The sequence below is a fragment of the Sorex araneus genome, chromosome X, assembly GCF_027595985.1.
Source record: "Sorex araneus isolate mSorAra2 chromosome X, mSorAra2.pri, whole genome shotgun sequence".
Taxonomy (NCBI): domain Eukaryota; kingdom Metazoa; phylum Chordata; class Mammalia; order Eulipotyphla; family Soricidae; genus Sorex; species Sorex araneus.
Window position 1 is genome coordinate 257,906,131 of NC_073313.1, and position 25,852 is coordinate 257,931,982.

General features: G+C 39.5%; 1 protein-coding gene across 3 annotated transcripts in view; it reads right to left on the minus strand.

Annotated features, from left to right (window-relative positions):
- Nucleotides 1-9,832: 9,832 nt before the first annotated feature.
- The window catches only part of CUL3 (cullin 3), a 108,659-nt gene continuing 92,639 nt past the window's right edge, over nt 9,833-25,852 (minus strand). For all 3 annotated transcript variants that reach the window (XM_055121619.1, XM_055121620.1, XM_055121621.1), the window contains 3 exons: nt 20,798-20,984; nt 16,520-16,665; nt 9,833-13,016 (listed from right to left, as the gene is read on the minus strand). In XM_055121619.1, the coding sequence (XP_054977594.1) occupies nt 12,885-13,016; nt 16,520-16,665; nt 20,798-20,984 (465 nt within the window). In that variant the 3' untranslated portion in view covers nt 9,833-12,884. The remainder of the gene's footprint in view (nt 13,017-16,519; nt 16,666-20,797; nt 20,985-25,852) is intronic.

A 25,852-nucleotide genomic window follows, 5' to 3' on the forward strand; every position in this document is an offset into this window, starting at 1 on the left:
AGGGCGTTTGCTTTGCACATGGCCAACCTGGGCTCAATTCTTGGCATCCCATATGGTCTCCCAAGCACCGCCAGGAGTAATTCCTGAGTGCAGAGGCAGGAGTATTGCCAAATGTGACCCAAAAAGCAAAAAAATAAAAATAAATATTAAAAAAATTAAAACTGGTAGGTTTAAATAGGTTTAAAATTGGTGGTTAACATGAGATACCACCTCACACCACAGAGACTAGCACACATCCAAAAGAACAAAAGCAACCGCTGTTGGAGAGGATGTGGGGAGAAAGGGACCCTTCTTCACTGCTGGTGGGAATGCCGACTGGTTCAGCCCTTCTGGAAAACAATTTGGACGACTCTCAAAAAATTAGATATTGAATTCCCATTTGACCCAGCAATACCACTGCTGGGAATATATCCCAGAGAGGCAAAAAAGTACAATCGAAACAACATCTGCACATGTATGTTCATCGCAGCACTGTTTACAATAGCCAGAATCTGGAAAAAACCCGAATGCCCCAGAACGGATGACTGGTTGAGGAAACTTTGGTACATCTATACAATGGAATACTATGCAGCTGTTAGAAAAAAGGAGGTCAAGAATTTTGCAGTTAAGTGGATGGGCATGAAAAGTTTCATGCTGAGTGAAATGAGTCAGAAAGAGAGAGACAGACATAGAAAGATTGCACTCATCTATGGTATATAGAATAACAGAGTGGGAGACTAACACCCAAGAACTGTAGAAATAAGTACCAGGAGGTTGACTCCATGGCTTCGAGGCTGGCCTCACGTTCCGGGGAAAGGTCAACTCAGAGAAGCGATCACCAACTACATTGTAGTCGAAGGCCATGTGGGGGAAGGGAGTTGCGGGCTGAATGAGGGCTAGAGACTGAGCACAGCGGCCACTCAACACCTTTATTGCAAACCACAACAGCTAATTAGAGAGAGAAAACAGAAGGGAATGCCTTGCCACAGTGGCAGGGTGGGGTGGGGGGGAGATGGGATTGGGGAGGTTTACGGGTGGTGGAGAATGGGCACTGGTGAAGGGATGGGTTCCCAAACTTTGTATGAGGGAAGTATAAGCACAAAAGTGTATAAATCTGTAAGTGTACCCTCACGGTGATTCTCTAATTAAAAATAAATAAATTAAAAAAATAAATAAATAAATAAAAATAAAATAAAATAAAATTGGTGGTTAAGATAGAGGAAGGTCCATTATGACAACATTATTTGGAAATCATCACTCTGGACAAGAACTCCTTTCAGAATCTGTATTGCAAACCCAAATGCCTAATGTGAGAGAGAGAAAGAAGAGAGATAGACAGACATACGCACACACAGAGAGAAAGAGAGAGACACAGAGAGAGACAGAGAGACAGAGAGGTGTCTGCCATAGAAGCAGGCTGGGGTGGGGGGTATTTTGGTGGGTGGGAAGGAAATTGGGGACATTGGTGCTGGGAAATTACACTGGTGAAGGGATGGGTGTTGGAACGTTGTATGACTGAAACTCAACATGAACAGCTTTGCAATACTCGATCTCACGATGATTCAATAAATTTTAAAAAATTGGTAGGTGAGGCATGGTACACAGACTGGGAACGTTCACTTAGCAACACCCCAGTATTTTCTGTGGGTGAGGAACGGAAGCCCGAGCCACCCTGTGCAAATGCCAGTGTCACACACACTGCACTCACTCTCAGGTGAATCAAGGGATGAACTGCAACTCCAGGATTTGCTCTTGTAATCCTGTCCTCCATGGCTGCCCTTAAACGTTTTTTACTACTTACTAAAGATGCCTTTTGTCTGGGTGAGTAAACCGAGACTAAACCTTATAGAATTTTAAAGAAATGTCGAGAGGCAATTTACAATTCTACAGTGAGTCCCCGCCACTCTTCTGGAGGTGAGTCTCTTCACATTTCAGAATCCAAACCCAAACGCCTTAAACTCCAAATGCCTTGCGACACCTAAACAAACTTTCTTCCCTTCTGCTTTTAGTCTTTGGCTCATTTATCTTGAATAGCAATTTTGCCAGTTACTTTGTGTCTCAGGCTCTAGCACAGGAAAAGCAAGAAGTTGGCTGAAGGCAAGTCAGCACTTGGGAAAAACTCACATCAGAACTGGGAGGAAGCCAGGGATGAAACAAAGTCTCCGACTTCTTAGTTACTGCCCTGACGCCCATTGAGTGGGACTCACTGGCCATAGATCTGGTTACCTAGCCTCCTGGCTTATTTATTTGTCTATTTATTTATTTGTTTGTTTGTTTGTTTTTTGCTTTTTGGGTCACACCCAGCGATGCTCAGGGGTCACTCCTGGCTCTGCACTCAGGAATTACCCCTGGCCATGCTCGGGGGACCATATGGGATGCTGGGAATTGAACCCGGGTCGGCCGCATGCAAGGCAAACACCCTACCCGCTGTGCTATTATTCCAGCCCTACCTCCTGGTTTATTTTTAAAAGGTGTGGGCAGGTGCTAACAAAAGTGTCGAAAACTAGCACCAGGATTTTCAAAAGAATACTACACAAGCCTCTGATTGCACTAAATAAACATAACATTTTTGTATACAGTTATCTTCCACTTTTTAAATTTTGTTATTTCCGATTTTGCCTTATGGGTCCCATCTGAGCGATGCTCAGGGGTTTACACCTGGCTCTGCACTCAGGAATTACTCCTGGCAGTGCTCGGGGAACCTTAGGCTCGGGTCTGGGGATGTTCAATATTTTCTCCATATATAAATAAAGTTCCTTATCCCGGAGGACCATATGGGATGCCAGGGATCGAACCCTGATCGGCAGTATGTGAGGCAAACACAGTGCCTGCTGTACTATGGCTTCTGCCCCAGCTCTTTCCATAGGCTGACAGAAATTCAAAGAAAGCTTTTTGCTGTTACCACTAACAGGGCATTGGTTTGGCGGCAGCAGCCTGGGGGCAGAGTGCAGGGGAGTTGCTGTGCAGAGGCTGTGCGCATCTAGCCCATCATTCCTGCCCGACTCTCCGAGAGTCATGCAGGTTCCAGGTGTTATCGGACATATTTTGGTAGGTTATGCTTGGATCTGGTGATGTTCAATATTTCCCCCATATACTTAAACGGTAATTTCTTTCTGCAACTTTGCATCATGAAAAATTCATAAGAACACCATATTTTCAGATAAAAAGGGAAAGCTTCTATTATGCAGACATCTTTATGTGGTTATATATATTTTCTCCTAAGCCAAAGGAGAAAGGAAGTATTTAGCATTCTGATGATACTCAGCAATGGGAAATTAACTTATATACACAATGTAATGTTGTTTTTAATTTTGTGTTTTGGTCACACCCGGAGGTGCTGAGGGCTTACTGCTGGTTCTGTGCTCAGGGATCACTTCTGGCAGGGCTCAGGAGATCAGATGGGGTGCCAGGGAATGAACAGGTGTAAAATTACGATATTTATTACTAGATGGTTTGCCACTTGAACTAAAGATCTAGTAATCTGTAGCACCAGCTAGCTACTTCTTTTATTCTAATGTCACTGGGAACATACACAAGTGGTCAGTGAACACATGTATACATATATACCCATATGCACATATACATACATGTGCAATGGAATTTACATAAAAATGGACCTCAACAATGTCGATTTCAAAAAAAGTTTTTCAGTCATACTGATGAAAAAAAAAACAGGTGGGAAAAGGAAATTTTAAGGAAAGACAACAAACTTCAGAATATTTTAGGAAGTTAGTTCAAAGAAGGGAAAGCAGTATTACATGTTTCAGTTTATAAATCAAAATTTCCATGCAATAAGCTAATGGAACATAATTAATAAGGCCAATATGAGGTTGTGTCCATAGTGTCATAAATGAGTGCTATTTAATTACTGGATTGGAGTAAGGTTAGCATTTACTGAGGACTTCCGGCCAGCTACATGCTGTTAATGACAGCAGGCTACCAGCTGCTCTTTCGGACAATTCAGTGACCAAAATTTCTCTGCTCTGCCAAACCACAGCAAGTGTGGATTCGCCATTTGCCGTCCAGACCTGCCACTGGATCACAGTTGAGTCCTAGGGAGAGGAGCACTTAAGCACTGTCTTCCCGTTGTTCATCAATTTGCTGGAGTGGGCACCAGTAACGTCCTCCCCGCTATGCTATCGCTCCAGTCCAGGAAGAGTACAGGTTAGAGAAAGGAATGGCAACAGGCTGCACTACCACACTTGGGTAAGTAGCAATTACTGCGACCAGGGTTGGGAGGATGGTAAGAAACAGGGAGACACCTCCAAAGGGAAACGCAGTTGTAGCTGGAAGGGGAGCCTCCTCTCACCATCATCAATTTCGACTGTCAGGACCTTTCGGGGTTTCCTTGTACACTTTGATTTTAACCAGAGCACTAATTTTGTCTGAATCTTGATTTCAATACAACACATGTATTTTATTTGCTGGAGTAAGAAGAGAATATGGATGGCTCATTTCTGGGAAATAGCCCCCAAATCAGGCAGGTGTGGGTATTTGTGGGTATTTGAAATTGGAAATACATTTTTAGGGAAGTGACCGTTAGACCAAAGACTAAATCTCATTAGAAATAATCTTCGCCATTCAAAGTACATGGTAACGGCCAAGACAGTTATTCATAGCGCTGTTTGGTTTTTAAGTTACAGCACAAACATGCCAGTTTTGTCAACCAGATCTCACAAAATTGTTTCACAGCTAATGTTTCTCAGGGAAGTAGTAAACAAAAAACTTAATCCAAACAGTACATTTTTGATTAAAAAAACCACAATACTCTTAGGCTCATACTAACGGGATATGGGTCTCTGAGCTCTGAACACTTGGGTTCTACTCATTTTCTCCTGATGGAAGAAATCCCTAGCTACCGTTCTAAGGCCACAGTTTGCCCTAAGACTATGAGGACACGACTGCTGCTCCCTCTCCCAACTTTAAAGACCCACTAATGACAACTGATTGGCGGCATAATCACAGCATACTTCAAACTATACCCATAAGTAGCTTGTTAAATGGCCCAATTTGTCATCAACTCCTTGATTTATCAACGTTGCCTTAACCAGCTGAGGTATGTGCTTTAAATTGTCAAAGAAAAACACACTTGCATATCTCACCAATGTTCTCTAGTGAAATTGGAAATTTGTTCTATAACATCTATAACTTAAAGGGTTCTCAAACAAGGCACACAAAAGAAACCACCTTAAACCTGCTAAACCATAATCTACTGTCACTGTCATCCCGTTGCTCATCAATTTGCTCGAGCAGGCACCAGTAACCTCTCCATTGTGAAACTTGTTACTGTTTTTGGCATGTCAAATACGCCATGGGTAGCTTGCCAGGCTTTGCCGTGAGGGGAGATACTCTCAATAGCTTGCCAGGATCTCCAAGAGGGGTGGAGAAATCGAACCCAGGTCAGCTGCGTACAAGGTGAACGCCCTATCCGCTGTGCTATCGGTCCAGCCCAAACTATAATCTACAGGAAGCATAACTTATTTTTAAAAAACTTTCCAATTAGGGAATACAGATGGGTATTTAAAAAAATCAAAATACTTGCCCTTTTCCCTTTTTAAATTTTGAGACCATTTTTGAAGTAGCTCAAGCAAGATTGGATACTATATTTCAAAACTAGACAATATTAACTTTGACCAATATAATACAAAAAATGCTTTTCTTTGTATTGCAAAGTGACTTTGCAGGTCAATTTAATAGTATTTGTTGTTTTGGTGCTTGGGATGAAACCTGGGCAAAGCAGTCATTCTCCCACCGAGCTACAAGTGGTTATTACTTAATTCACGTCAGTTTTTGGAGCTGGGCTATGTTCAGGGGTTACTCCCGGCACTGCTTGGGGGACCTATGGATGGCAGGGACTGAGCCTGGGTTGGACACGTGCAAGCTAAGTGCCCTACCCATTGTACACTGCTCCAGCCCCTATCTTTAAAAATTGCGAACGATTGCAATATGCATGTTTTCTTACCTTTAAGAACATTCTTCTTACTCTCCAGATTTGTCTAAACCTTTGTTAATTACAGTAGGTTTTCCAGAGTTCCACTATTTTATGTCACATTAGTTGCCTCATTTTTGAACTATCGTGGGACTTTGGAAAGGTTTTGTCTTCCCTCTTGGCAGCCCCCATTCCCCCACAAACCTCAGCCCTACGCTTTTTAGGTTAAGTTTCTCTTTTGGCCTACAATTCTCTTACATTAAAAAGTAATGTCATGGTTACTGTTGAAATTCAGAAGATGGTGTAACAATAGAATAATAATAGTGGATAATACTCATCAGTTCTATAAACAAGATAATGCATATGTATAATATACGTGTAACTGAGGATACTACCAGTTTTCTTGTGCAAGATAAATTATCTAGGACATATTATTTAAAACAAATGAATGCAGGTTTTTACCAATGTACCACAAAAATCTTCTAAATCTAAAATCTATTTGTGAAGTTCTGTACAGCCTTCAATTACTGGTGCTGCATGAAGCCTCATTAAAAGCACATTTTGGAATCAACAGGTTTGGGACAAGTTCCTGGACCCCTATTAACTTAGCTGAATTTAGTATGACTCATGTCATTAAGTCTAACTATTCTAGGATGTTGTGAGAATGTTTTAAAGTCAGTTTTTAACACTGTGTAGAACAACACAGCAGTTGGTTTGTATTTTCCACCCTTTATACCTAAGTCTTATAAAAACATTAACCCTTTTTATCATCTTATTACCAATAATGCAGCACAAATTTTAATTTCTTAAGTTTAAAAGTGACACAGATGTTCATTCTGAGACTTATGAAGTGCCCACTCACCACATGCCAAACATTTAGGAATCACAACTGCATGATCTAGAAATTCAGTAATCTTAATTCCCCACCCCCCCCACTATATATATACATACATATATATACACACACATATATATAAAATCAACCTCACTTGTTATAATCAAATAAAGGGTGACTTTTATTAGATCAGAAATTAAATCAGAATCTCAAACGAACAAAGTTATGATACTGTTATTGATTTTGAAGACCGTTGGTGATTCTAATATATCCTCAGGGTTAAAAATCACTATTATCAGTGAAAATGAATGGAAAAGATCCACTTAGCGGTTCTTAACCTTGGCTGGGTCTCATTAACCTTACCCTGAAAAAACCTCCAATGCGGCACCGTTGGGAAGGACAAGTAAAGAAAGGCTTCTAAAATCTCAGGGCTAGGATGAATGGAGACGTTACTGAGACCGCTAGAGAAAATCGACGATCAATGGGATCATGATGATGATGATGATGATGAACCTTGGCTGTATGTTAAAATTAGGAGTTTACAGAAATCCTAACAAATAACCCTTGTCTTAAATTGGAATTGCTGGATTGAGGACCCAGGGACCTTGGAAATTAGAGTACAGTGGGTAGAGTACTTACCTTGCATTCAGCCGACCCAGGTTTGATCCCCAGCACCCCACTTGCCCCCCCAAAAATCTCCAGGAGTGATTCCTGAGTCAGAAACAGGAGTTACCCCTGAGCATAGCTGGGTGTAGCCCCCCAAACAAAACCAGAAAGAACCCAGGGACCTATGACCTTTCAGAGGTCACAGGTGTTATTACGTGCTGCTCTCAGGCCGAGGAATACAGTTTAGATTACCCGAACCCCCGTTCCTGCTGCTTATATCCACGGTATAGCATCTTTTCTTTCTTTCTTCATCAAGTCCTTCCCCGAATCCCATAGATTTTTCTCCCACTAGAATATTTCTCATTCGTTTCATTGCTGGCACCTACACTATAATTCAGATCTTGAAGAGATACTACTCTTTAAAAAAACTAATAATACTCTCTTAGCGAGAGCACCGAGGGCAGGGCGTTTGCCTTGCATGTGGCCGACCCAGATTCGATTCCTCTGCCCCTCTCGGAGAGCCCGGCAACTATCGAGTGTATCCCACCCACACAGCAGAGCCTGGCAAGCTAACCATGGCATATTTGATATGCCAAAATCAGTAACAAGTCTCACAATGGAGACATTACTGGTGCCCGCTCGAGCAAATCAGTGAGCAGTGGGATGACAGTGATAGTGATATATATAATGTGTGTGCATACATACATTATGTACAGTCTTACACAGTATTTGAATACTTTACCTGAATGCCCTAATTTGTGTTACAAAAAATATACAAAGCTAGTTTGAGATTCTCATAAACTTTTTTTTTCCTAATAACTATTTTTATGTGGCCCTGAGTTCACTTAGACCCTAATGTTTATCAAAAGAGTCACTTAAGGGACTGGAACATAGATGGCAGGTGAGGCCCTTGCTTGTCTTGCATGCAGCTAACCCAGGTTCAAATCTGGCACCCCCATATGGTTCCCGTAGAACCACCAGGAGTTACGAGAACTGAGTGCAGCTCCAGGAGTAACCCCTGAGCATCACCAGGTGTGTGGCCCCAAATAAGAACAAAAACTAAATATGTCCGAAGACAAATTTGGGGGCTGGATAGTATAGGAGTTAAGTCACATGCCTCGCACATAGATGAACTCTGTTGCCACGTGGATTCCCTGAGCACCCCCAGACTGGCCTGGATTCTCAGGTCCTTGCACTGAATTTGCTGACCATTGTGGGGTGTAGTTTTGTAGCTAGAAGCTTCACCAACCACCAACACTAATAATGTTATATTGTAATAACATTACAATATTAATGTAAATATTTGTTACATTAATACGAAATGATTTTTTTTTTTCGGGTCACACCCGGCGATGCACAGGTGTTACTCCTGGCTCTGCATTCAGGAACTACCCCCTGGTGGTGCTCAGGGGACCATATGGGATGCTGGGAATCGAACCCAGGTCAGCAGCGTGCATGGCAAATGCCCTATCCACTGTGCTATCACTCCAGCCCCCCAAAATGATTTTTAAAAAAATTATTCTAGGGGCTGGAGCAATTGCAAAGCAGGTAGAGCATTTGTCTTGCACGTGGCTGACCTGGGTTTGATTCCCAGCATCCTATATGGTTCCCCGAGCACCTCCAGGAGTAATTCCTCAGTGCAAGAACCAGATGTAACCCCCTGTGCATTGCTGGGTGTGACTCAAAAAGAAAAGAAAAAAAAATCTATTCCAGCTGTTCATGTTGTTCCTAGAATTTCCTTCATGATTACCTTGTTAAATTCACTGCCATTCTTATTATCTCTCGTTTTTGGCTACTCCATTTTACCTAGGAAAGAAAAGATGCTATTTAAAAACAGGATTCTAACCATTTATTCAAACAGGTAAAGCTGTCACCGAGATTCCAGAATAGCAGCATTACTGGTTATTTATACTAAAAATAGATACCAGCAAACCTAATAAAAATCCTTCGCTACATACTGAGATGCTTCATATTATTAAAATTTAATTTGCCTTACTACATACTCTAGGTCTTCATGTAAATGAGGGACAAAGTAAATGATAAAATTATACATAGTAAATAAAGTCACTAGGACACAGGGGTCAAATCTACTAATGCCTGGTTCTGCCAATTCGTAGCAGCAATCCTATCAAGCAATACAAGTGTTCAGAATAAAACAAGGCACTCAGAACAGTGTTAACTGTGTCCGACACATGATGATAAATACTTAAATGTTATACTAGTTTAACGTTTCAGTGATGGTTTTGTGCTTTGGGAAATGGCCTAATACTTTTACTACCTGCAATGTTTTCTTATCATGAGTACAAAATACCAGTTTCTAGAACAATACACTAAGCTATGTGGTCTGTACTTTTTTGTTTTTTAAATAAGTAACAGCTTTCTCCCAGGACTGAGATGAACCAGTTAACTGATAATTCAGTAATAGATAATCCAATAACAATGCATCAGACAGCTTATAAAAAAGACTATATAAAAACTGAGTCTCAAATTACAAGTTTTATTTTTGTTTATGTAGGAAACAAAAATAAAACTGCAATACCAGTTAAAGGGAAATGATTAAAACTGTAAACACAATCAGCATGATCTAAACTTCTCAAAATTATTTTCTAAATGGAGGAAGCAAAGAATACTTAGCAGAACACGAGACAATGTCAATGAAGTAATTTTCTAGAGATGGGGCATACTCTTAACATCAATGGTTGCCACTTAAGCCTATCTTAACACCCAATACACATATCAGGGGCACAGGCCATCTTGGGACTTTGAAACTAAAACTTCTCACAGAGAAAGCTCATCGGCATTTTAAGGACTTGTGAGTGGTACGTGTCAGACCTACATAGGTGATTCTAATATACTGTTTAAATTCTAATATACTTATCCCCACCTCTTTTGAAAATTCACGGACATGAAGAATTCTTGCAATCACAACCACATTTTATTTTTGAGGCTGTGTGCTCTGTAACTGCAATGAGTTTTCCATCTTTAAATAATAATATGGCAATTCAAAATAAACACTGTTCTGGATTTGAGAATGGTTGAAAACTGTAATATAACAAGTGTTTAACAAAGATTACATCGTTTTTTGCAGTTGGAAAACTGTTCATCACCCTCCTTAAAATTCAAGTACGTCACCAAAAATTGATTCACATCAGACAGGAATGACTAAACAGGTTAGGATGCATTGTTCTTTGAAATTAAATAAAAAACAAAAATAACATTACTTGCTGAAAATAAAAAAGGTAGGTAAAAATTTACTCAGTGGCATGAACTAAAATACTTATGAGCTAAACATAAACATTAGGAGATCCAAGTTTGTTTTTAAATGCAAATCTAAACTCAACTGCGGGTGAGATATTTTAACATGTAAACTTTAGAAGCATAAATATCAAATATGTGCTCCAAAATCAAATGTGCACATAAATGTATCTCTAAACACTAGATCTGTATATCCACACTTGAGACAACGACATAAATTTAGTTTTTACTGATGTTAATAGCTTGAATTAGCACTTAAATGTATTTAATGTTTCATTTAGTTTTTCAAATAAAGTTTCTGTATCTTTCATAATTAACTTCACAATTTCATTTCCCAAGGTGTTATATAAACATCATTTAACTGGGATTTGAGAGCAATGAAAAAAAGTTCTAAAACCTAAAATATCAGTATCTTCCTGAAGATACATTTTGCCATAACAGAATACCAAGAATACCAATTATGTAAAAAGCAGGAAAGTGAAAACCTGTTTTCCAAATTACACCCAAACTACTAGCTCTCACGCTTGGTAAAAGTATCCTGAGAATAATGTTCATGATAGTTCTCATCTGTACCTTAACTGCATAATGGAAAAGTGGAAAACGTAGAGATTAAAGCATAAGGCTTATAATTTCTACAGTGCAAATGGAGACAAAATTAAATTCAGCAAGAACATATCTGCAAGTGTGAAAGTCAAATTATAACCCAAGACGCATGGGGAAAAATATTTATATGGAGTTTTTAATCCATATTAGAATTCAATCGTCGTAACTTGACCATAAATTTAAACAGATACCATCTTTCGAGACATACATTCTAATAAATGTACCAACAGAACTGATAGTCAACGAAGAATCAGTTATTTGAACTTATTAGTAACATTTCGTATTTCTATTCAACAGAAATCTATAGTGGTTTGCCCCAATTACATACCTGAAACATTGTCTTATAAAAACAAAATGAAATAAAATTAAATTAAATTGAAGATAAAAATACTCTGAAGTTAAAATAAAGCAAATTATAAATCTTGGCAGATCAGATAAAAAACATCGGTGAAAGTTGGAAGCACAGGATCATTGACATCATCTTCAGCACAAAGCACATCTTTGAAAACAAGAGACGATGACTCTTGTGAGGACAAGAACGAAATACCCAAGAATCATCAGATCTGAAAAATATAGCTTAATCATTTTCCAAACGGATGTAAGAACTGAAGATTTTGTTTAAAAATATCAAGGTAGCCATACTTATTGCATCTTTAGAATGCATTTTCAAACAAAATTAATGGTGCACCCCAGCTTCACCAAAATACACATTTGAGAAGGAAAATCTGAAGTTATTTATAAATAAAGTGTAGATTGCGTGTGCTTTTCAAGGGGCGGAATTAAATATAACCAGCTGCCAACTTTGTGCTCTGACATACTTGAATTAGTGGGTACGTGTATACTAAATTCATTTATTTTTGTCTACAATAAATGAAATAAAAACACCACCCTATACAATCCACTATTAGCAGTGAGTACAACAGCAAAAAATTATTATACAATTTATACATACTAAAATATTTTCTTTTTATAGAGATAAAGTGGAACAAAACCTAATCAATATAATACTTAATTTGGGAAATCTCAAATTACAATAGGGAAAAACCAAATCAGGGTGTGTAGTGAGCCCAAAACAAAGGTTCCTGGTCATAAGGCTATAAGATTAGTAAGTGCAAGTGGTAGAACAAAGCATGCTCAAATCGTATGCTTGGGTCTTTGTATATTTATCAAACGTTCAAATTAAACAAGACTAGCTAAAGAAATGTTTGAAGCAGAGCAAGATAATTGGGAACTGTGTCGTATCTTTTACCATTTTTGTTACCCAACTTATACAATGCGCAAAGTGCTAAGCAACACTACAAAAACACATTTACATCAACACTGAAGACCTGGGGAAATGAAATCCAACAATTTTATTTTAATGAGCTGTATTTTCTAAATTTTTTGTTTTATTTTTTTCCTGTTTTCATACAGTATTGAAAACAAAACGCGGCACATTCACATTTTCCCGAGGAACTGTAAAGATGATCTCTACAGGGATAAACGTTGTAAAGCCTGAAGCTCAATCAATTGATGTTGAAAGCTCTCAAAGGGAGTCCAGGCTTGATCTGAATGGTCTAGAACATGTACTGTAATTTAATAGAAGAGATGGTCGTCTTAATATTTAATGATTTAAAAGAACTTCCCAGTCCATGCGAAGAGTACAGTCCAAGAATAAATCAAATTTTTTAACGCATTTTATGCTACGTATGTGTATACTTTGCGATCCTCAGGCGTTCGTGCCAAATATTCTCTCTCAATAAGTCCTTCAATACGTTTCTTAATAACAACTGGACTTGGTAAGAATCGTGCCTTCAACTGTTGAGTTACCTAAAAAAGGTTAAAGAAAAAAACAAACCCCAACATTAATTCCTACTAGACAAATAATTCTAGCACAACACATCTACATAAGATTTCTTTATCTTAATGGAACAGTAAGTTCTTTTTAAGACTCAGATCATACTTTAGTAATCTGAGTACCATAGTTAAAAGTACAGAAAATTTTGAATGTTTTGTTTGAAAACCTAATGTACGGTAAGAGCATACTTGTTGTGTGAGAATATGACTACAAATACATTAGTAACTGATTTGGCTGGAACACAGTACTAGTATATTCCTTCTAGTTTAACCACGTCAATGCTACAATCCACCAGCTGCCCCCTGCCGCACCCCCTCCCCATTATTCTTCCAATTCACAGAATTTGGGAAGCACATGTTTAAAGCACAAACTCTGGGTCTTTTAGTACCTTCAAGTTCCAGCTCTTGACCTTACTAGCTCTGCTGTTCTGGGGCAGTTACTTTTAACTTCATTAAGCTGTCCTGTATATCAAATGAGCTAATAGGTGTAGTACAGTGATGCTTTAAAATAGTACCTGTCACTGTATTTTCTTTAACCACTGTTGCCATTCTACATATTTTATCAGTAATAATCAGTAATAAGTTAACCTCAGCAAAAATGAAACAGTTAACCTCCCTTTGACTCTGACTCATTCGTCATTTCTGATACCACACTTTTGGGGCTGTGGCGGTGTGTCTCTCTGCTACTGCTGGGAGCCCCAGGGGTCACTGCCAATAATGTGTGACCTGGCACGGAGAAGCTGTGCCACTTGAGGCATGCCAGGCGCAGACACAGGAGAAGCTGGGGAGGTCGCTAAGCTACACCTGATATGCTCGGGGCAATGGAGGGCCCGAGATCCAACTGGGGACCCTGGTCCTTATTAACATTCTTCACTGGCAGTATAGGAAAATACGCAGAGGTAAACTGACCTGTTCAAGTAGTAACTGAGCCAGTAGTCAGAGATTAAAACCTGAACTGTTCTGCCCCCAAAGTCCATACTTTTCCCATGAGTCTACCCTGCCTTCTTGAAGACCACGCACACGTAAAAAAATTGAGTTTTTCTTTAGCTCATTTCCCAAGAGCACAATCATTCTTTGAAACCTGAGACTTCACTATTTTGTTCTCCAACTAAACTTTTATAAACCTTCAGTATCAATGAGCTTCCCAGTACTGTCACTCCCTGCCCTCAATCCACGTGAGGTCTCTCATCTCTGACTCCTCCTCCCATATGATTATCAACTTCCTCTAACCTAATCATTTTCTTTCTTTCTTTTGGCTTTTGGGCCACACCTCGTAGTGTCAGAGGTCACTCTTGGAGGTGTTTGGGGGACCAGTGTATGGGATGCTGGAAACAACCAAGTCTGCCGCAGAGTGAAGCTGTAGTTTCCAAACCCTTTATGTAGACCAGTCCCACAGGTCTGATATACCCACTGCCTGCTCTGCACACTTTCACTAGAACACAGTCACACTTATTTACATTCCTGGGTATGTACAAAACAACACAACAGAAACCTACGTTGCTACTCTGTGCTATTGACCAACTCCACACAACTGTGAATTCAAGTTAAGTTCCTGAGTGTAATTTTTTGATATATCTCAAATTCTAGTTTCCTTACGTTCCTAACCCTAAGCCCTATAGCATAACTCTCTATATATTCTGTATTCCACGGGGGACGAGGAAACACGACACGAACCATTTCAGTTTGAAATGCCCCAAATTTCCACATCTTACAAATACCCATCTGGACTTGTATATATCCTTGGTTCCCCGGCCTTTGTTCTGAGGCAAAGGTATTTTCAGAAACACGTGTATTACAAATTTACTAGCAATCTGTGTCCTATTAGTAGCTCTGGTCTGTAGGTAGCACATACGAAAGGTTAAAAATCACTGCTCTAGGGGTCACAGACATAGTACAGCAAGTAAGATACTTAAACACAGCGAACCTGGGTTAGATCCACACATAGTTCTCTAAGTACCACCAGAAGTGACCCTGAACACAAACCCAGGAAAGAGCCAGCTACGGGCACAGCTGGGTGGAGCCCGTCTCCGCCCCCAATTAACCCCCCCCAAAGTAAACAAAATAAATCAAGGCTCTTAAATAATTCTCATATTTTTAGCCAGGCCTGGTACATCAATGATCCCTGTATCTGCCACTCCCCCGCCCCCAACTCTCCCAAACTGATGGTGCTGAGGAATGAGCACAGAGCCTTATACATGTAAGGCATGATTTCTGTGACTGAGCTTAACACTGGCTTTTGTTTTAAGCAATTTTCCTCTACTGAGTATCTTTTCATCTAGAAAAATAAACCTCAACTCAATTCTGAACGATACATTGAAGAATAGATGGTTTTGGATTAGAAACCAAGAGAAATTAAGTGTGTGTGTGTCTGTGTTTGTGCGCGCGTGCGTACGGAAACCCTCAACTCCACATTTTATCTTCTAAGACTACTCGCTCTGCTCTTTCCTACAGCCAACATCACAAAGGACAAAACCCTCGCTCTCGATGATTCAACTCCAATTACTTAAGTCAATGACATTAAATGTCCACTGTTACCAATCTAATGAAAGCATATGGAGAAAATGAGACAATCACCTTGCTACGGTTTCTTAAATACTTAATTTGGTCTTTTCAGTTTTTGACATTGCTGACTACTCATACTACTTGTAATTCTCTTCCCAATTCCATGTGACACGTGCCAACATATATGAAAACTGACATGTGTGAAAAGCAGCACATCTGTTTTCCATTTCTCATTGTGCAGGTCACCCTTCAGCCAACAAAGCAAGAAACTGAAAGTCACCCTAATTCTTCCCTGTTTTTCAGCATCAGTTAATCCTGTCGAATCTATTTCCCACCTGTCATTATTCACCCTCTACCAGTGTTTTACTTAGGCCTGATCCTCTTCCCCCCCAACGGCCTTCCAGTCCTCTGTTTCCTCACTTGTAAGGCAGCAACAATTATTCCTCGTAAGAAGCAGCTTTGGAAGCTGGACTTGCACTGCATGCAGCCAACCCAGGTTTGAGCTCTGGCAACCCATAGGATCCAGAGCATGACCAGGAGTAGGAGGAGGCCCTGAGCACAGCCAAGTACGCCCCAAATTTAAAACAAGCAAACACTTTAGGTTCCATGTGATAATACCCCTGGTCTGTTCTCTATGCATATATAAGCTCTTGAAGCGTTTCATTATTAGATGCCACTATTATTTTTTTATTACTTTTAATGGAGCTGGTTTGTTTTGGGGTCACACACGGCTGTACTCTGGGCTTGCCCCTGGTGGGGCTCCGAGGACCATACAGAGTGCTGGGAGTCAGCAGGAGCGCAGGGCGAGCACTTTCCCTTCTGCTGAGCTGTCTCTTCAGCCCCTACGTGCCATGTTTTCCGTGTGTTGCCTGGCCGTGGTCTCCTAATTTGAGAACTAGCTTCGTACAGTACTTCTCCAAACTGTCAGTGTTCGCTGCTGCTTCCCCACTGACCAAGTCTCCGTGTGTCCTTACCTCTGCTACTAACACGTTGTGCTGCATCTTCTTTCTAGATTTCATTATCCGGACTATAGCAGCTTCTATCTCATGTTTTCTGTCGTCATCTACTTTCTGCCTAGTTTCTTTCCTTTCTGGGTCAGATTCACCTTGTTTGGCAGCAACTGAAAACAGAAACAAAGACGTTAAAATCAAGAAATTAGCATATAACTTCAAAAGTAATAAAAAATTTACTTTATAAGCAAAATAGTATGATTTAGCCCGATCCACAGGACAAAGTCTATTTCAATTTGAGTATACTAATAAATCCAAGTAACCAGTAAACTGTTTAGTAACAAAAAATTCTGTCATTCTAAATTACCATTTTTTTTAAAAGAACCAGAAGCTTAATTTTACAAAGATAATGAACTAATTTTATTTTTGTAAGACAAATGTGTTTCTTGCCAGAAGAAAAATGGTAGCTAGATTTCTCTCTCCCTTTTCTGGCTTTTGCGCCACACTAGGAGGTGCTCAGGGGACATATGGAGTGCCAGAAATTGAGCCCAGGTCAGATGTATGCAAGACAAGTGCCCCACCTGCTGTACTATCACTCTGGCCCCAGTAGCAAAGTATCTTTAGCTATAAAACTGGTGGCATGTTCCTGTGTCATAAAGTGTTACTTTATCTAGTATTTTATCACCCTATATCCAAGTTATACTTTTACTTTCTAAAAGTAGCTAAGATAACACCTTCTATCTTATTAGCTCAAAATATGACTAAAATCTCCAAGACTCTATAGGAGGAAGTATGTTATAGATAAGGTTCAGCCAGATTTCAATAATTCAAAATTGCCACTATATTGTCAGTAAAGGAATTTCGATTGAGTAATTAACTTGTACCTCTCACCAATTACCTAACAATTTCCTATCATGCATCTTTTTTCAATGACAATCAGCTGATCATAAATAAACACTATATTCCAATTTTTAGGAGGTTTACTGCTCTATGGTCTTCAAGGCAACTGCTACCAAGTCTCTCTCCTACAACTGTGTGCTCTCTTTTAAGGAGGAGAGGAGGCTAGAAAAATAGAACAGCAGGTAAGGAAGATGCTTACTTGCATACCTGTAGTCAATCAGCACTACAAATGGTGCCCTGAACACTGTCAGGAGTAATTTCTGAGTAAAGAGCCAGGAGTAAGCCCTGAGCAGTTTTTGTTGTTGTTGTTTTTTTTTGGGTGTGCTAAAAAAACAAGAACAAAAACAACAACAACAACAATAGGAAAGTAGAAGAGAAAGAATGGTAGTAACTGGCTTGTAATCTGGTCACCAACTTCTGAAATCTCTAGAAGTAAAAATGGGAGACCTTACAAAGAACCATCTGGAACAGCGCTGATTCAGGCAGCGGCACACCCACCACCAGCCGACTAGAGATTTTGAAGATCGCCCTGACATGTACATCCATGAAGCCCTTTCTAGAATCCTGAGGTAAAGAAAATGGCTTTAAACACCTTTTCAAGTTAAAATATTTTAAAAGTAAATTAAAAGAGCATTTACACTATTAAAATACAAGAAATAACAGTGCCTTTTCTTTCAAAAAGCCAGTGTCATAAAAAACAGGAGGGGCCAGAGAGACAGTGAAGTGGGGCAGGGGCTTAGCTCGCGCATGGATGGCTCAGGTCTGGCCCCTGGCACTCCATATGGCTCTGACCCCCGAGCACAGAGCACAGAGCCAGGAGTGGCCTCCAGGTGTGGTCCAAAAGTCAAAAGAAAAGGTTAAGAGGTACTGGTTAAGAATAAATAGAAGCAAAGAGATATACAAATCAGTGTATGTGAAAACCTTGATTAAAACCCTGATCTAAAATGTAGGAAAGACATTTTAAGAAAACTGAGGACACGTAATTATGGGCAGTATATAGACACATAATTATTCATTTTGTGTTAGTGCTATTATTATTATTATTATTATGTGGGAAAGTAATTCTAAGGAGACGTGTGAAGTTTTTTTGTTGTTGAAATATACCTGCAAGTCAAACTAAAGCGCTGAAGCCAATATATCCCTATGGAGAGGCAGGGCAGGGGAGTGAGCAATGCTCAAGGAATGTGGGAAAAACATGACAGGGGATGGTGACACTGATGTCCACTGAACACTACCACCATTCTCTTTAAATTTAAAATATTAATGATAAAACTAGGGAAGAAGAGAAGAAAGGAAAATGGAGGGGCCCCTCCCAAGCAGTGCTTAGGAAGCCTGGAGAGCCACTCACAAGGATACTGGGCCAACTGGCCAACCAGCCTGGCCAAGTTCAATGCCTGGGCCAGGAGGTGCTGGGGTCTGTTCTGGGTGAGGCCAAAGGAGAGGGAGAGAAGGTGGGAAGAAGGCAGGAGAGGGAAGAGGTGAAGAGGAGGAGAAAATGTGTGTGCAGGGGGGTAGGGGGGAGAATGGAAAGGGGCGTCTCAAACATTTTTTTTTTTTTTTAAAAAGGCTAGGTGCTTCAGATATATCTGACCTGGTTCTAAAGAAGTATGAATCTAAGACAAACATATATTTGGTTCTGGGTCCAGGCACTTATTTCAAAAGAAAAAATTGTATTTGGACACATTATAGATAAAAAAAAGTGTGTGACCACAATGTTTACTGAGAAAACTTGACCATGCACAAAGTGTGAGTAAAAACAATCTAAGGCCATCTGAAACAAAGAATTATATATATAGGATTTTACAGCTGTAAAGAACTCCAATATCATTTTCTTCATTACAAAGAAATATACTACTTTTTTATTTCTATGTAGACACACTCAAAACATAAAGTAAAAATCCAATGAAGAGAACTTTTCAAATGATAATATTCCTGACATGGGCATGAGAATCTGGAACTAGAGTCACAGCTGCTTAAATAAAGATAACAGATAATTCAGATATTTATCACCATAGACTTTCTTCCAAATCTATGACAGAGTAAGCCATGCTGTATCAAACTTGACATATGCTTCAAAGTATGTCCCATGTTTTGCGCTGGGGTGGGGCAGGAGGGAGAAGTTACTTCATTGTCTGTGCTTGTTAGTAGAGCATTTTTTTTGTGTGTGTTGCTGTACTTTTTCAGTACCAGGATAGAACCCAGAACCCATACATTTGAGGCTGATGTTCCTGTCCATAGTAAGTGTACCTATATAGTATCCATACGCAGCCAAACTTAGTAATGAAAATATAATTTTAGCATGTGTGCTGCCAAAGCGAGCACAAGTAATGAAGATACAACTATAAGACAAAATGGTTTTACCCCAATCACTTTGCTTCGCAATGCACACATCACTAACTGGCATGAAAAAGGAAAACAAAAGTGTATATAAAGTTCATGAATAAATATTTATCATGCAGTCAATAGTTTAGTGCTGAAGTAAAACAATGAACGTTTTAATAAATAATATGGATTCATATTAAACTATAGTCATCTAAAAGGATCTTAATTTTAAAATGTTATTACAAGATTATTCAGCTGCAATGGATCAGATGGTACTAAGAAGCTATATTACTTTGAAAATACTGTATTACTTTGAAAATCATTGTTCTAAACACCAGCAACGGTTCTCTCTAATTCCCTTAAATATACCGATAACGTATTTTTCAGACTTGATAAATAACTATGTCCAATAAATGTCTATTACTACTACCAATTTTCAAAAGGGTTGTACAAAACTTATGCTGAAAGTAAGTTAAGGACCGTTTTAGTCTTAGTTCTGAGACTAGCCTAATATTTTTGAAACGTGAATATCAAAACAGAAACAGTAGTGGGGCTAGAAGTTTTGCATGTATGAGGTCCTGGACTTGATCCTGGCATCACAGGGTCCATACTGGGTGTGGCATGGTGGGACATTGTGATATCAAGTACCAGCAGGCCTGACACTGCCACTACGTGCTCCATGGCAATAACAACTACAGTTGCACCTACACATTACATTTTAGAAAACTCCCAATTCTGGGATTTTTATAAACTGATTAAAAAAAAAGATATCCATTAACTGCTAGCTTAACCAGTGAAAAACAACTATTTTATCAATGCTAATACACCCATAAAAAACAGTAACTTATAAGCAGAAAAACGTATGAAAATAAATTTGTTCACAGTATGAATTAATTTTTTAAATGCTTGCTATACTTGGCACTCAACCACACTTTAGCAGAAACACCAAAAACTTGTCTTGTTTCTTAATCCTACACACTATGCCATACTAGAAAGCAGTCTTTGAGCAGCAGAAAACCAACAGGTAGAATTTTAAGAGGAAAATATGTAATTTGGAGATGAAAATTTTATTTCAGATACCGGTTTGAATCTTGACTCTGTGTAGTTTGGAGGTGAACTGGTCATTGACTGTGAATATGTGACCGTTTTCGATTTCCTTGGACTTGGGCTCCTTCGTGAGTACCCGCTGTGTTGGCTTGCCACAGGCGAGGGACTGCAGGGCTCTGACAAGTTCTCTTTCAGGGATATCTGTTTCTTGCTGAATTTCCTGAAATTCCACCAAATTGATATCATTAGAGTTAAAAAAAAAAGTTAATGACCATAGGAGAGGCAATTCTAAATATACTTTACATGAGGTGATTAAGGAAATAATTTACAACAAAAAATTCCCTGGTTATGATATTTATATTATTTAAACAAAACCTGACATTATCTGAACCAGAAAAAAAAAATGATTTAAATTACAAAATAATGAAAAGCGGTCTTTTTGTTTCAGAATATAAAATAGTCTAAAACCATAACCCGCAGAGATTAGGTAACTACTTTAATAATGAAGTAAAAATAAAAGTGTTAACCAATAATCACAAGTTTTACAATGACTTTAATTTCCTTCCAAATCTATCCATATTACTTTTCTTTCTTATTTTTGCTTTCTGGGTCACACCCGGCGATGCACCGCTGTTACTCCTGGCTCGGCACTCAGGAATTACTCCTGGAGGTGCTCAGGGGACCATATGGGATGTTGGAAATCGAACCTGGGTCAGCCATGTGCAAGGCAAACGCCCTACCCGCTGTGCTATTGCTCCAGCCCTGTGTCCATATTACTTTCTGCTAAGCAACTTTTGCTTCAGAACAAAGGAGTGCAAAGTGTATAATATACTATTATGCAAAGTATATAGTTTAAGCTATCCACATTTAGTGCTGTATGATTAAACTTTTTAAAAATTCCTAATACAAAACATGAAAGAAAATTGGCAATATGTTCTGGTGCACACTTGCTATTCTGGTTTACATTCTATAGCATTAATAAATTACAAATCTGAAAACAAGAGCATTTCAGGAGACAATTAGTGTGTAATTCATAAATTTAGGAAAGGGAAGGAGAAATGTGAATTTTAGTGATGATGAAGATTCCTTTGCTCCAACTGATATTTCATATATTCACCCATTTTGGACATTTAAAAAGCTACAACAAATTAAATAGGAATTAAGAGAATGTTGCCTGTAACTGTTCTAATAGGTGTTAAGTGACTTACTGACATACTCCACCGTTTCATACATTTAAAAACTATGAATAACTTCGGTTGTGATATTTTTATATCACAACCTGGGTTTGATTGTTGGCATTACATATGATCTCCTGAGCAGTGCCAGGAGTGATCCCTGAGCACTGCTGGGCGTAGCCCCAAAACATAACACAAAAACATAAAAACTGTAACTTGATTATTTCAATTTGTACTTTCATAGCCATAAACAGAATCTCTCCTCCCTCCATTTACAGGTTAATTTTCTTCCCTGTCCATGATCTTTTCATTTTTTAAAAAAAATTACTGTTTGATGCTTGTTATGTGGTATAATGTATAAATTTTTAAAAAAATTATGGTTTTTAAGTTTAAATTAGTTTTATTCTTCTGTGCTTTTTGCAGTACTTTTGAAAGAGGCCCCTCGGTCATCAAAATTATAAAACTATTCCATGTTTTCTTCTATCAGTTTTACAGATTTGTTTTTATCTTTTTGAAATTTAATTCTGTATTTGATACATGGAACTAAGGTTCCCATACAATATATACTGCCACTCTCACAAATAAAGAATTATACTATTCAGATTAGGATGAAAAGGCAAATTTATCAAGCCTCCCACCTCCAAAATCCATCAAACAAAAATGCCTGGGTTAGAGATAGACTACAGAGGTTAAGACATTTGCTTGTACAAGGCCACAGTCCCCAACAGTGGTCTGAATCCTGGTACCCATGTGACTCCTGAGCACTGCCAGGTGCAGCACTATCCCTCCCTTTAACTCCTGAAGATTCCCCAGTCAGGTACTTCCATCCTTTTATATTCTTGTGCTTTATAATGTGCTTGGCTTACCACCCTTAGTTAAGAGTGAGTCTAGAAAGGCTGTGATTCTTGTCAGAATGTTCTTTAACTGGGTCAAGGAGAAAACTCATGAGTGAGGAGACCGGTTTCAATGTCCGGCACAGTGACATGCCTAAGAGCTGACAGCAGCTCACCAAAGTCCCCGAGAGCAGGTGAGCACTAGCAATGCCATTCCAGTTGGACCTAGGAGGGCAGGGCCACCCGGGCACCTGGGAGATCTCACCCGCTCACATCTTTCCCCTTATATTCGGCTTAATTCTGATTTACAGAAGAGCTTATTTATTTATTTATTTATTTATTTATTTATTTATTTATTTATTTATGTGGGTCACACCTGGCGATGCACAGGGGTTACTCCTGGCTCTGCACTCAGGAATTACTCCTGGCGGTGCTCAGGGGACCATATGGGATGCTGGGAATCGAACCTGGGTCGACCGCGTGCAAGGCAAACACCCTACCCGCTGTGCTATCGCTCCAGCCACCAAAAGAGCTTATTTTTCAAATGAACTTCTGGGAGAATGGCCTCATAGTTTACCAATTTTGTTCTGTTTTTGTTATCTATGAATTCTGCTCCTTTTTCTTTTCTTAGCTAAGACCTGCAGAATGAAGCGGGGCAGCAGTAGCAATGGCAGGTAGCTTAACATGTCTGAACTGTGATGGAAAGATGCTGGCTGCTGGGCTTGCCGTTCTTGTGTATCTTTCGAATGAACAGAAGCCCACTTAGTTATGACTTAATTACCAGGCAATACAGATAGAGTCTGCATGCTGGAATTTAGTAATTACTAACGTTTGGTTCTGGAAAGGGGCTGGATGCTGGCTCGAACCCCTGGGGACTCATACTTGGACATGGCTTAATTAACACAAATCGAAGCATCAGTGTGCTAACCAATTATTTTCAATACTAAATCACATAACTTGCACTTGAAAATTAAGGCTATTCTTCAGGCAATAGCACTGCAGCACGGTCCTCTCCTTGATCATCGATTTGCTCGAGCGGGCACCAGTAACGTCTCCACTGTGAGACTTCTTGTTACTGTTTTTGGCATACTGAATACGCCACGGGGACCTTGCTAGACTCTTTAGGCAATACACATCTGAAATTATGTAAGAGCAAATTCTTTTGATTTAGCACCATACAAATATCTTCACATTCCCGGTGGTGTCACGTATAAAATTTGGTCATCTCTCAATTTATTTATTGCGTAAGTGCTAGTGACTATTAAAACAGATCTAGGAGGGTAGCAAGGGGATAAATGGGAGGATCTTGTGAGACTGGTGGAAAGAAATGGAAACTATGGTGGTGACTGTGTTTGGAATGTTGTACAGAAAAAATTACTAATAACAGGACTGCAAATCATCATGCCTCATAAACACCTAAAATTCAGGAAAAAATTTTAAAGGACAAATTAAATTTTAAAATAACTTAATCTCTTAATTTCAGACTTATTTCTATGTTTACTTTTACCTGAAAATTGGTTTTCAGTTAAGAATATGGGGGGGCAGAGAAAGCCGCCAGCCCCAGGAACATCAGAAACGAGCGCCAAACCCCACACTGGCATTGAGGCGACCCGCTGCTTCCTGCACAGATAAAGCAGCGTGTGGGCGTGGACGTAGTTATGTCTCCCTCTCCCAGCATTTTGGACTCACAGCACAGCCACCATTACCTAATTCTGAAGAGGAGATCCTGGCTATCCCAATCGCATTAGGCCAACAGTGCATTAGCCTATTCCAATCAAAATACTCCCCCCAAACACCGAAATAAAAGTGAACACAAAGAACTGAACAATCCCAAAGAAAAAGAACACATCTCCTGAAGCCACACTAGTGGCCCCACGTCAGGCACAGAGGAGCACCAAAGAGGTGGTATTCTTAAAGGTGGGAAAAAAAGACCATCAATGACCAAGTCCATCCAGAATCCTCCCTTGAAGCAAGAGTCGGTCATTGATAATGAACTGAAGGGACCCACCTCCATACTACCACATAACATGAAGAAACAGCGCCACCGCCACCCCCCCCCCCGCAAGGAGTGGATGAAGAAAAGATCCCTGAAGCCTAATCAGAAAATTCCCACAAATATAATCTCTCAGACAAAGAATTCAGAGATAAAATGTTGAGGATGTTCAACGAACTCAAAGGGTGGAACAGACACCCAGTAAATTAAAGGAGGACATGACAGAAACAGTGGAACAGACAGCCAACAAAATACAGGAAGAAATGAGAGCAGAAATAACAAAGCTACGAACAGAAGTGTCATGAATAAAGGATTCAGTAGATGAAATAAAAAACTCAGTGGTTGCCCTCAACAGTAGAATGATTACAGCCAAAGACAGAATCAGTGAGTTGAAGATGAGCTGCAGGAAGCTTACCAGCAACAACAAACAATGGGAGAAGACCTTAAAAGAGCCCTAGGGCATGATTCCAAGAGAAACAACATAAGAATCATAGGAGTACCAGAAAGACAGGGAGGCAACCCCAATGAAAAAGCCACAGTTGAAGAAATCACTGCTGAAAAGTCCCCAGGGCTGGAGAATGCAGATACCCAGATCCTAGGAGGCTGAAGGGTGCCACTTAAAAGAGACCCTAATAAAAAGGCTCCAAGACATATCATAGTCAGAATGATAGATGCCATGGACAGAGACACAATACTGCAAGCAGCAAAGTCAAAGAGGGCAATCACATACAAAGGAGCACCCCTTAGAATTAGAGCAGACCTATCAGAGGAAACCCTCCAAGCCTGAAGACAATAGTGGGATATAGTAAAAAAATGAAATGAACACTTCATCAAGACTACTTTATCCGGTTAAACTCTCACTCAAACTCGAAGGAATGATACACTATTTTGTGGATAAAAAACAACTCAGGACTTCATAGGCTCAAAGCCAAACTTAAAAGAAGGACTAAAGGAGCTCCTGTAAGACAAGAAAAACTCCAAGCACAATAAACCCCTACTGAAAGATGGCACAAAACTGCATGACAATACGTCAATAGTCCAAATGCACCAATTAAGAGACACAGTGGCAAAATGGATTCAGAAACTG